Source organism: Trachemys scripta, chromosome 20, assembly GCF_013100865.1.
Source record: "Trachemys scripta elegans isolate TJP31775 chromosome 20, CAS_Tse_1.0, whole genome shotgun sequence".
NCBI classification, from domain to species: Eukaryota; Metazoa; Chordata; order Testudines; family Emydidae; genus Trachemys; species Trachemys scripta.
The window spans coordinates 9,283,086-9,296,046 of record NC_048317.1 but is presented as its reverse complement, the minus strand read 5'-3'; the positions used below and the strand labels follow the sequence as shown (position 1 = coordinate 9,296,046).

Sequence of the window (12,961 nt, the reverse complement as noted above, 5' to 3'; positions counted from 1 at the left end):
TCCTCCCCCAAGGCCTCCCCAGCCACCCACTGCTCTCCACCCTTCCTGAGGCCCCCTGCCCACTGCTCTCCCCCAAGCACCTCCCACTCCATGGCCTGCCAAAAGCCCAGCACAGCGTGGGAAAGAACTGATGATTCTTACCTGGGGGCTGAGTCAAAGCACATCACTTAAGCAGGTGCTTGTCAGAAAGTTAGCCATCTGATTACAATAAGACTCCAGCAATCACTCCTCCACAGGTAGGCCGCTATGAAGAGACTGATCAAGGCATGCATTCTACAAGTGTTACATATGCTGGTAGTTTCTGGTTATTTACTGTCCATTAGAAGTGGAAGGGAGAAGGTAAGCGTTGCATGTGAGAAGCAGTGAAAAGCTATTTTTCTTGCCACCCTGTTTGCACATTAAAGCAGTCCAGCACTGGTACTCAAAAAAAGGTAGAACTTTTATTAGTACAGATTTTTTTTACAGCAAAGGGTTTCAGACTATGTACATATATGCAGAATACTAGATCTAAGTATATACTCCAAGGATCTCTAGAAAAAGAGATGAATGTATAGCTGAATCCTCATGGTTCGTGCAACAAAAAATTCTTTTAGGGGGGAAAAAATATATCACAACTCCCCCAATGAATCAGAGAGCAGGGTGCTTGCCTACAGCTAGCTTTGCTTAATCTGGGGGCTGTTTATACCATCGACATACAGCAGATATACAAAACTTAGTGTGCAACTCCTCTCTTTGCAAGAGATTAGTGCCACTGAGGAGACCAAACAAGATGCACGATTGCTTTTGCAGGAGAAAGGAGCACCAAGGTTTTATAGCAGACATGATGAGTCAGCTTTACAGCTCCCCCTTATCATATCGCAGTATCCTTTATAAAATGCACCGTCTGTAAGTTAAGAGTCATTCAGCTGTTTCCTAATACAATTATTTTCTCTCCCCTGAGAGATTTATTTATTTATTTTTACTTTGTACAATGTTAGGAGACTTATAAAAAGCCGAATTCATTCCCCACATAGTGTTTCAGAACCGAGTTACAAATCTATAAAACAGATTAGTATATTCCTCACAAGGCCACACACACTGCAAACTGTGTCCGTGCACTCATTAAGTTTAATCTTTTAATTAACATAATCCTTATATCACCATTATTTATTTTCAAATCTTGAAGTACAGGAGATTAAGGAGTGGCATTTTTCTCTCAGCTTCTCAGGAAGTGTAGGTCTTGGAAGGATAATCATCAAAATAGCATACAGGGGATTTTTTTTCTTGGAAGAACATCCAGGTAAATATTGGTTTCACTTAATCCAATTCTGCCTCAGTCTACTAAGTGGCTCCACTAGAGCGAGATTGGTATGGAGACCAGATAGAGGAGTACACAGTAAGAGGCAGCCAGTGTTTAAGCATTAACCTATTATGCAACTGGTTCAATCCAACCTGCAATCTTCAATGTACAATCAAAAGCCAAGTGTTAGCAGAGAACCTTTTTGCGACTGAAGTCTTCAGATTTAGAGTCATAATGAAAAAAATATGACAAGTGTGAGAGGTCGGTTGTGAGATACAGTCCTGCAATATTGCGGTGATATTTGGATCAGTAGCTTCTGGGTGAGAAGAGAGGTTGCTTGTTTTGACATTTTGGGCCATACTTTCAGTTCAGGCTTTTTAAAGTGAAAAGCTCCGACTCTTTGGGTAAGTGTGCCAACTCCAATCTGAAAGCTAGCAAAGTGTCAGACAACCCATTACGGAGGGCTGACAACTATGGGGCTTTATCACAGACATTCACAAGGAAAATAAAACCTGTTACCTCTGATTTTAATACTGCTATCAGCTGTTGTAGTTCTTTCCCTCCCAGTTGATCAAGAAGGTGAAATGCAAGAAGACAACTGCAGAACTAGAGTTGTTTTAAAAGCAAACGATGAGTAACAGTTGTGCTTACAATTGCAATTATATGTTCAGGAATCTAGAAAAATATATACACGCTAAAGAGTCTTTGGTGCTGGATAGTCATTTTTGGAAGACAACAAGCTCTGCTGAATACTCTTGCATCAGTATATTGTCATCTAAGACTGTACACGTTACATTGCTGGATCCTATACAAAATTAACTTCCATAATATATGTAAACGGTAACGGTTACTGAATAAATATATTCAAGAGCATCTCGCGGTTTAGATAAAAAGCAAGGTTAAAAAAATGTATTAAATGTCTAAAGCTTTGGTCTAAGCAGTTGTTGGTGTGATAACAGCATCTGTAAGAATGGTGAAACCTACCCTTCAAGAAAGCCTCCAGAACTTTACCCAGAAGGGTTCACATTCAGTCCTTTTACTTTAAGTGGTTACTCTATTGCAAACGGTTCGGTGGAGGAGGAGCTCTTCAGAACCCAAACAGGTCGTCTTTCTCTGCCGCATTTGAATCAATTTTGTCCCAGTCTACAGGAGAGAGGGTTTCCGCACTCTGGATATCTTGAGCAGTCAGGCCAGTGTCCAGGACGTGAGGGTTGGTTCTAGACTGAGCAAGTCTGAGAAGAAAGATCAGCAGATCACCTTTATCCACAAGGAAGGTGTTTATAGCTTCTATACTTCCCACATCTATGCTGCTGTATGCAGCTTCATACTTCAACATCCTTCCAACAGCTTGTAAAGAAATGCTCCTAAAGAGAGAGAGAGCTGATCTTTGCAGCTCTCTGAAGTTTGATGCCTGCTTCTCTGCTGGCTTATCAGAGTTTCACCTTAAAGACAGTCTACATTCGCAATGAGGGCTTCCTTTACATTATAGGCCTGGCAAAATGCTGTCTTTTGCCTCCTAAGCTAGCACTGACTGGTGCATTGTTAGCAGGGACCTTATCTCAATTAAAAGAACGCCCTGACCAAAGCAGCCTCACCAAAAGAAAATGTCTAAATTTTCACCATTCCAGGAATACCTGAGCAAACAGCCAGTACATAATTTACTGCCATCCACAATCATTCCCACAGCTCACAGCAGCACTCCTGGTTCTCAGAAGTCTGTTCTAAAATTTTACTCTTCAGGGGAAAAAAAAAAAAAAAAAAAAAAAAAACCACACACACACAACCACCAGTATTTTGAGGCTGTGCTCAGATCTGAAATGGTAATGGTGGCCTGCCTGTAGGGTCATTTTTAACAGGATCTTTCATCCCAGGGCACTGTAGATGTTTATGAAAGTTAACGCCCCACCTTTTTGTAGTTATATTACTAAATTCCATACGTACAAGCCTAATACTTCTGCGCCAACCTCTCCCATGCCCAAAAGATATTTGGAGTTCATATAATAGATCTTAGACTACCAACTCAAATTTGACCCCAAATATTACACACACACACCCCCACACACACACTCCTACCCTGATATAACGCGACCCGATATAACACAAATTTGGATAGAACGTAGTAAAGCAGCACTCCAGGGGGGGCAGGGCTGCGCACTCCAGCGGATCAAAGCAAGTTCGATATAACGCGGTTTCACCTATAACGCGGTAAGATTTTTTGGCTCCCGAGGACAGTGTTATATCGGGGTAGAGGTGTGTGTGTGTATATATCTTTTTTTTTTTTTTTTTTTTTTAAACCACAACAAAAGCCAAACCCAAACCGTAATGATGCTTTTAAAAGAAAGACCAATGGAAAGAATTTTTCACAATTTGCTAAATTCCATTGGGAACAGATTAATAAATGTGCTCCTGCCGCATTTGCAGCCTAACCATTGTGACACGGATAGTGAAACTGACAATTCAATATCCAAACTGGGGCGGGAGGGAGGGGAGATAGTGATTAGTAAAATTTGATTATTAAAGTTCAGTTTTAAAGTAGTCCAACATGTTCTTTAGTAACAGAGGTGAGGAAACTGGTTTGGAGTAGGATTTAAGTTGACAGCATCCCTTAAATGATTTAGGAATGATTTGCAACTTCTCTTTCCACAATGAACACCGAAGGTAAGGAAAGCGAGCCTTCCACCTTAAGCCTAGTATACTCACTTTTTTTGCGCTATAAGCTGATCTAACCTTAACCACTTTAAGTATGGTTTAAACAGGTAGATATTAGGGATTTGCACTGTCACCAAGTTGCTTTTGTTACAGCAATACAAGGATTCGAACATAGATAACCCCTTGGTTAGGTGATGAACTAGATCTGAGTTAGAGCGTCTTACCCCTTGATTACGTTTGCAGTTCATCTGGGGAATGGCAGTGTAAATACTATTTTACTATTACACTAACATGGGGGAGGAGCAGGAAAGTGCAAGAAGATCAGACCAAGATCTCTCCTGCTAGCATGGGGACTGGACAATGCCAGCTGAGTGCATATCCCTTCCAGTAAGAGGAGACACTATCACCATGCTATGTTTGGGGAATTAGATTCCCCCATCACACACACCTATCTCCATCCTTAAAGGGTTAGTCAAAATATTTTGACTATCAGCCAGCCTCCAAGTCTATCTTTCAATTAAGAGCTGAAGCACTGGCTGGGTTGCTCCCCGGGTCAGATCATAGGAGCGGATTAGATTAGAAGCATTATTAGAACTAGTCGTAGTCAAGTCTCTTGGGTTGGTCCCTAGTGCCATAAACTTGTAAAGAGTTATTAGAATTACCTTGAAAATGCCTCCTCGAGCCCATCATCCATTTCCTTTATTGAGAGAGAGAGAGAGAGAGAGAGAGAGAGAGGTAGTTGGTAAGCTAGCGTGCAAGTGTATTTAAAGAGCTGGCTCAACTTTCCTTTGGCGTCGGTACAGCATCATCAAGCGCCTAAACCAGGGGTGGGCAAGCTACGGTCCATGGACCACATCTGGCCCATGGGACCATCCTGTCCGGCCCCCAAGCTCGTGGCCCGGAAGGCTCGCCCTCGGCCCCTCCCCCGCTGTCTCCCGTCTCCCACAGCTTCAGCTCGCTTGCCATGCCGTCAGCGCAATGCTCTGGGTGGCGGGGCTGTGAGCTCCTGGGGCAGCGCAGCTGCAGAGCCCGGCCTGATCCGGTCTCTTTGCTGTGTGGCGGCAGCAGCAGCGTGGCCTGGCTTCAGCCGGGCGGCACGGCTGTAGCACCGCCAGCCACCGGTGCTCCAGGCAGCACGCGGTAAGGGAGCAGGGGGGTTGGATAGAGGGCAGGGAAGTCCGGGGTGGTTGTCAGGGGGCAAGGGTGTGGATGGTGGTTGGAGGGGAAGTTGGGAAGGGGGGGGTTGGATGGGGCGGCAGCAGGCAGTCAGGGGCAGGGGTTCTGGGGGCAGTCAGGGGACAGGGAGAAGGGGTGGTTGGATGGGGCAGGGGTCCTGGGGGGGCCCCCCCATCAGGAATGAGAGGAGGGGTTGGATGCGGCAGTGGGGGGTCCAAGAGGGGCCATCAGGGAACGGGAGGGGGGTTGGATGAGGTAGGAGTCCCGAGGGGAGGACGGGAGGGCAGATAGGAGGTGGGGGCCAGGCCATGACCCTCTCTCCTAACCGGCCCTCCATACAATTTACGAAACCCGATGCGGCCCTTAGGCCAAAAAGTTTGCCCGCCCCTGGCCTAGAGCAACACTGGCTATCAGGGACTGAGACACAGCACTGCAGGTTTTTTGCAAAGAGCAAGGACCTACCAGCTTGAGAGATGCTGTTCCATCACCACCACCCACATCCATTTCCAGCGTCTCTCCTCCCCCTAACCACCAGCAGCAATCCCCTCCCTGGACCAGTGAGGCCTGATCCAAAGCCCAGTGGAATCGCCCTCTCTGTTCCCAAGCCTTCCAAAATTAAGCATCCACACAACCGGCACCCCCGACCCGCCCATCCAAGTTAACTTCAGGTAACAGAAAGCTGTGCAGTGCCAGATTCTGCTATTTCCTCATCCCCTTCCCAAGGCCTCCTGATGATTTTCTGCAGTGGATTTTGTTGGAAAAGGGATGCCTTTTTATTTGTGTACTGCCGCTTTAATGTTTCTCACCACTGCCGCTAGGTAAAAATTCACTGCTGTAGGGAGGGACAGCCCAAGGCTCCGCACAGCTTAAGCCCTCAAAACAAGCCTAATCCTTGTACTGTCCCCTCTGCGCAGGGGTGAGCGCGGCCACTTTGTTCCAAGTTCAGATGCCGAGATTCCAGCACGTGCTTCTCACAAGAGCCTACTTTTGTTCCCTCCATGCAAGGTTGTTCTGGCTGAAAGCATCGGTTCGCTCTTTGCATGCGGACGCTTTCCCCAGCGCTGGAAACGAAAAGCGGACCGCTCCTTAGATTTTAGGACTGGCCTTGGCGGATGGCACTCACCGTTTCAAGCTCACGAGGTGCAAAGTGCAGCAGATACAGCAGACCCAGCTCAGCAGGATGTTTTCGGCAAAGGACCTACTTAGCACATATTTCATACGGAACTTTGTGACGAGAAAATGATATTTACAGAGCTACGGGGCAGTATTTCTTGAAGAACTGCTGGTGTGCTTCCTTTTCAAACCTCTCCTCTTTGGAGACTGCCCATGAACAGTATTTGAATATTTCTGAATGGGGGCTGGGATGGGGCGGGGGTGGGGGGTTGTTTTAATGGAAAGTTTAGGTTTGAAATGGCCTTTCAATGGACAACTTGATTAAATCTATTAAGCTTTGGGGCTCTGATGACCTTGAGGCTATTGAGAGTTATGCAAAAGAAGGAGGTTGGCTAAGATCTCTCCAGGACCTACTGTGATGTTAAAGCTGTTGAGATGAACAGGTGATACTCTTAATTTGGCCTGAAGGTCACAACACTTGGGTTCAGACAGGCAGTCTCTGGAAGCTAAGCCCCTTGGCTAAAGAGGCCCCATCACTGCTCCACAATTCAGCAGATTTCAGCTACTGCAGTGGGAGACAGAGGTAGTTTGAGATAGTGGGTCTCAGACTCGTCAGGACTTGACAAGTCAAACAATAGACTGCATGGCTAGAGAACTGGCGTAACCCACATCAGCATGCATAGCAGCTACAGACTGGTGCCTCTATCTGAAAACTAGACATCCAAGTATGTGATAAAGCACATAAAGAAGTGCCCAAGCATCTGAAATGTGGGTTTGCGAAACAAGTTTACAAGCTCTTCTGAAAGTCCCAGGTCTTGGCAGTCAACAGGAGCCGAAGGAAGAGTTCGGCACCCAAATCAAACTCCAGGCTCCCACTGGAAGCAAACTTGATTGGACACCTTTGAAAATCCCAGCATGAATGACTGAGTAGTCTGGAAGTTCTGCTCCCGATTGTTAAGGCTTTGGTTAAGACAACCCCCCAGCCCCAATGGAGGATGTCGTGATCAACAGAAAATGAAGCTTCACCTTCCCCCAGCATCACATTCCTCCCTCTTTTCAGCAGGAACAGCTAGCGCCCCCAGTACGCTTACCCAGACTATGTTGTTATTCTCAGATGAGATGTCTGGACCCAACTCATCTACGTGTGCGGCGTTCGTGCTGACAGGCAGGGGAGATCTGGCAGCATCTTCGAAGTCCAACAGGTTCCCTGTGGCAACTGCTGTGTGAACAGAGCAAAAAAGGTTACCTGGAAAAACAGGTCACAGAGAGGTTCTTTCCCTCCAGCTTCTACAGCGAAGAGTTTTGCCGTTCTCCTTCCCTGCCCTCCCCACCCCAATAAGAGGAATATGTATACCTTCCTACTGGGCTAGGCTGCCACCACTTATTTGCTTTACGTTAACAGGTAGAGAGTCCTCCTCCAACCTCCCACATCGGGGCCAGGATAGTGCTAGGCACTGTACAAACATCTGGGCAGGGACTGTAAAAATTTTAGGGCCCAAGTAGACAGGAGAGTGGGAAGGGAAAGAGGCCCAGATGAGTTAAGTGATTTCCCCAGGGTCACACAGCAGGGAACAGAACCCAGCCATTGATTTCCCAGTACAGAGCCTTGCCCAATGGACCACACTGCCACCACGGTCTTGCTATGCTAGGAGTACAGAATGATTACTGGGCTAAGCATTGCATTATCAGAGCCCCTCTGCAAAACAAAAGCCAGGAGCCTCATTTTTACCGCAAGATACCCTGGATTAGGTGGTATAACGGACTGGAAGACCTGCAGCGGCTTTGCTTAAGCATCCATTTGAAAATGGAGTTATTACATTAAATATGAAGTGGGAATAGCAGACTGCACTTTGTCCCCTAGGTTCTTTTGATATTAATGTTATTGCAGCCCATTCCCGCATTCAGTTTAATACCACACACAATGTCATTCAAGTGTACATTTGCATCATAGGACTATTGGGGGAGGTTTTGGTAACCTGGCAAAGAGTAGGTGGTTGTTTGTTTTTTTTCCTGTCTTAAACTGCCACATTAATTGAATGTTTGCTGCTCAAGTTAGTCAGTTTGCTAGCTGGCAAGCGCCTCATTTTATGTTTCAGAGTTAACACCTCATTGAGATGCATGGGGCAGTTCACACCTCTCCAAGCTAGAGATTCAGGCTACTTGCAGTCTCAGGGCTGGCCTACACCTGAGTTATGTCATCTTAATTACATTGCTCAGGGCTGTGAAAAGTTTCATGCCCTCTGCAATGCAATTAAGCCAGCCACAACTGTTTTGCCTTTTCCTTTGCCAGCTTCTATTCCTCATAGCGTTCTAGCCTTCTTACTTTCTGCCATCACTTAAAAACTTTTCCTCCTGCACACTGTTGGACCATCACCATGTCTACTTGCCAAGAAGTTTCCCTCCTTTCATTTGGCCACCCCCCCCCTTTTCCCCCTAGCCTCGCTGTTGTGATCATGGTCCGTTTGGTTGTAGTCTTGTCTGCAAGCCTCCACCACTTCATTGTTTTGTCCCACAACTCATCTTTTGCCCATCCCCTCCCCCCACTAGCCTTTTCACCCCAAAGTCCATTACAAGCAACATAATCCGCTCTCCCGGAATCACTTCATAGTCTCCCCCGTTTGTTAAATCTCTTCTTGGCAGGAAGTAGCAACTCTTATGTAATGAAGCACGCCTCCCTTTTTACAAAGTATGTATTGGCAACAATCAGGCCATGGACTCTGGCTAATGAAGATGTTCTCACCAGCTGCATGTCTGATTCCAAAGCATCGTACTTGACAACAACTGTTTTAGCCCCTGGGTTCTCCCCCATGTCCACTGAGAGTTGCATTAATAATCAGGCACTTAGCTGGACCTACTGATAAGCAAGAAACCACTAGCTAGCTGGAATTCCTCCTCCTCCTCTGTCATAATATTAAACATAAAACATTGAAGTTTTAGTCTCTACTCACTGCTATCGTCGGCTGCTCACTCTTCCTTTGGATGTCCATTATCCTAGCCTGTAATGTTCTGCTAGGATTATTCTCTCGCTCTATTCTCTTTTTACTACTGATCCATGCTACTGAGCCACAAATCAACTTGTAGCACTCCTCAACCTCCATAGATTTTGACCCCTTCCATTCAGTTTCTTGTACACAGGCAATATGCAGACCTCCTTCTCTTCAGCGTCTCAACTACTTCTTCCTTTCCTGTTCATTGCTCCCGCCTTCAGGGAAGTCAGATGTAGTTCTTGGGCTCACTTTGGCTGCACGTGCCCAGAATGCAGTAGCATTTATTATTTTCCACAGCCATCCGGTGAAGCAATTGTGTGTCACTTCCGGGGGGGTGGGGGGTGGGAGTGGGGGGGGGAGAGGGAGAAGAGATGGAGGGGGGACACCCTAGCATTGTATTCATATTCTCCCTGAAGATAGATGCAGAGAGAGTGTGCGATTGTAAAAGCTGCACCAAATTGGCTGGTCAGGCCTGACCTTTCTTGGTTTGACACCTTGTTTTAGGTGGACTGTCTGCCAGCCAGTGAGCAGCCCTGCCTACCTGTATCCCCCTGCTTCAATAGAGGGCATTTAGAGAAGAGGTTGCAGTAGAAGCCATGACTGAGAATGGTTCTCTTCATAGGTGGTTGGCCAATAACAAATCTGCACCACTGACACAAAAGTTGTGGAGACTAGTGCTGAGCAAACATTTCTGCCAGGTGACTCGGTCGAATCCAGATGAAAAAACCCAGTCGCTGCTCAGAGGTCTTTAGATCCCTGAAAGCTAACAGGGTGTTCTTTTGTTCATCACTTACATGCTTTAAGGCAGGCAGGATCTTCTGAGTTTGGGCCACTTGCACCTTCTCCCTCAGAGATGGACTTTTCCCTCTTTTCTTTCTCTGTAAGAAGAAAGACTCCCTCACTGTCTGTAGGCACTGGATTTCCTGAAGTGCATTTCACTAACGGAAACATGATATGTAGTGATCATAAGAGCTGGTCGGGAGCTTTCCCACCAGGGCATTTTCTGTCCAAAGTATTTGTTTGGCCAAAATTGAAGTTTTGCCACAAAAAGTTTGATTTTCCAGGGGGAGGGGATCTACTGAGGGCCCCTGGACTGACTGCCTAGAAGACATACCTGCAAGCAGAAATAATGAAATTGACAAAAGCCTTCCAGGCAGGGAAGGCCTTGAGATCCTGGTTTTCCCCAAATGCAGGTTTTCTGGAAATTCCTGCCCTGTGGGAAGTTTTGCATTTGACTTTTTGGTCACAAATTAGGGCACGATTTTTCTTCCATTTCCAGCCAACTCTTGTGACCACCTGCATCAAGGGCTTCATGGACTCGGGGGAAAATGTTTTCTGAGTCACGTCCTCAGGAGACCCTTATGTTCCACTCACTCTCCAGAAGACCCAGCACCACCCAAAACACTTGGGGCCAGTTCCTCCCTCTTCTCCAGGCCCTACGTGCCTCTCTGGTGGCATATAAGGGCAGTATAGGAGATGAAAGTGGAAGGGATGCATGAGTGAGGGTATTTCCCCAGTGCAGGAGATGCGTAGGGCTGACACAAGTGGCCCTGGAGTAGTGTAGGGCTTAGAGCTATAGATATTCCAACTTACATGCCAAGGGATGTACCAGCCCCTACAGCAGCCTAGAATCCTGGTGGCACAGACCCACAGTCCTCCCAGGTGCCCTTTCTCACAGATTCTGCCCCCATAGGTTTGGTTTTCAGATGCATGAGCACCCCAGCTTTATTACATTGGGAGCGATGGCGCTCAGCACCTATTGGGTAGGATGGCGAAGAACAGCCCCAGCCCCTTAATATCAAATTCTCTTTTGCACCCTGGCATGGGGGGGGGGGGGGGACACAGGTGTCAGGCTGACTTGGAAAGAATATCTAGTTACTTTACAGCTTGTTAGGCACTCTGTATTTCATTGCCCACCTACGGTGAAAGCAACAGGCAGAGACAAATTTACAACTAGCAGGACTCCGTAGGATGTGTCAGCCGCTGATTGCAGACTCTAGACCCTGCCATCAGAGGCACAAGAAACCTGCGGTTATGTTAGCAGCGCGGCCTGAACGCTCCTCAACGCCCCCCCACTTTTTTTTCAGCGCATACTTTAAAAGATCACTTGAAAGGATAATAAACCCAAATTATTTCCTTGGATGTATGGCAAGACACGGAGAGAGACACACTCACCTTCCTTGGATGCTTGCCAGAACTCAAACGCTACTTTGAATGCTTGAGCTACAGTTAGGGTAACTGCCTGGGCCTGAAAGACACAGTTACACAGTGCATTAGTAGGCAGTTTCTCCCCTAGATTTAAATCATTTGGCGGTTTTGCTGATAGATGTGAACCTGGAGCTTACGAGTCCTACACCCCTTTAGAAAGAGGTAATCAAACATTGATAGCAGCAAGGAGTCTCTGCTCGCCATAGGACGCTGCTGAACAGAGCTGGCTGCAGGCGGGTTACACCTAAGAAAACAATTATTTTCAGAGAGACGGGAAGGTGTCACGCTGACAGCTCCGGAGGCTAAAGACCCCTCTAGCCTCAATGCACACAGAGCGCCTTGCATACTGGCCCCTCCCCTGTGCCTCAATCCCAACCAGGTGGGATGACTACTATTAAACCTCCAAGATGCATGCCCCCGTCACTGTAAGTAGTATCTGAGCGCCTCACCACACCCCTGCGGGGCAGGGAAGTGCTATTATCCCCATTGTACAGATGGGGGAAACTGAGGTACGGGTGTGTGGGGGGGATAGCTCAGTGATTTGCGCATTGGCCTGCTAAACCCAGGGTTGTGAGTTCAATCCTTGAGGGGGCCATTTAGGGATCTGGGGCAAAAATCTGTCAGAGATGGTACTTGGTCCTGCTGTGAAGCCAGGGGACTGGACTGGACGACCTTTCAAGGTCCCTTCCAGTTCTAGGAGATAGGTATATCTCCATATAATAATAGTGAGCAGCTAAGTGACTTGCACAAGATCATGCAGGAAGCCTGTGGCAGAGCAAGGAATCAAACGTGGTTCTTTCAAATCCTGGAGGAGTGCCTAAGCATGGGACGCCCCTCCTCAATTTTCAAGGGCCATCTGACTGCCAAGAAAGGTGCCAGGGATGGCAGGTGTTGGTGGCTGGACTGAGTGCCATCCACTCGTTTCGGTTAAGAAGCTGAATGGCCCGTAATGACTTTCACTACAGATGTAGGGCTGGATTGGCAGTGGCAGGTTAGTAGCTATAGCCCATCACCAATTCCTTCCCCTCCTCCCCCTTCAAGTTGGAACAATCTTGAGTAACAAGATGCTGTAAGAAAAAGCACTAGATAGTTGGGGAATGAAAGCTGGTGTCCCCACAATCAGTTTCAGCTCTTAATGACAGAGTAAGAGGTGACTATTAATTAGCACAGAGATACAGGGAAGCTTTCAAAGGCACGGTTTAGACACCCAGCTCCCAGTGAAGTCAATGGGAGCCTCTCCTATCTGCAGGGGACTGTTACACCCACTTGCACCAGCAGCAAGTTTGGCCCTCTAGGCCACACATTTTTTGTACCACTGTAATTAAGCGGGTTTCTTTCCCCACTTCCACACAGTGTAGTAACGGTCCTTGCGTGGACTCACTTCTATAGTGCAAGAGTCTCGGGGTATGTCTACACTACCCTCCGGATTGGCGGGTAGCCTTCAATGTATCGGGGATCGATTTATTGCGTCTCATCTAGACGCGATAAATCGATGCGCAAATCGACGCCTGTAGTCCACCTCAGCAGGAGGAGTAAGCGGAGTCGATGG

The 12,961-nt window shown here is 47.1% G+C and overlaps 1 protein-coding gene across 3 annotated transcripts in view; it reads right to left on the bottom strand.

The window, feature by feature from the left end:
* Window positions 1-415: 415 nt before the first annotated feature.
* The window catches only part of LDLRAP1 (low density lipoprotein receptor adaptor protein 1), a 41,332-nt gene continuing 28,786 nt past the window's right edge, over window positions 416-12,961 (bottom strand). For 2 of the 3 annotated variants that reach the window (XM_034754020.1, XM_034754022.1), the window contains exons 5-9: window positions 11,380-11,452; window positions 9,999-10,082; window positions 7,309-7,436; window positions 4,591-4,625; window positions 416-2,511 (exon numbers count right to left, since the gene is read on the bottom strand). In XM_034754020.1, coding sequence (XP_034609911.1) covers window positions 2,367-2,511; window positions 4,591-4,625; window positions 7,309-7,436; window positions 9,999-10,082; window positions 11,380-11,452 — 465 coding nt within the window. In that variant the 3' untranslated portion in view covers window positions 416-2,366. The remainder of the gene's footprint in view (window positions 2,512-4,590; window positions 4,626-7,308; window positions 7,437-9,998; window positions 10,083-11,379; window positions 11,453-12,961) is intronic. The other variant, XM_034754021.1, reaches the window with a different exon arrangement.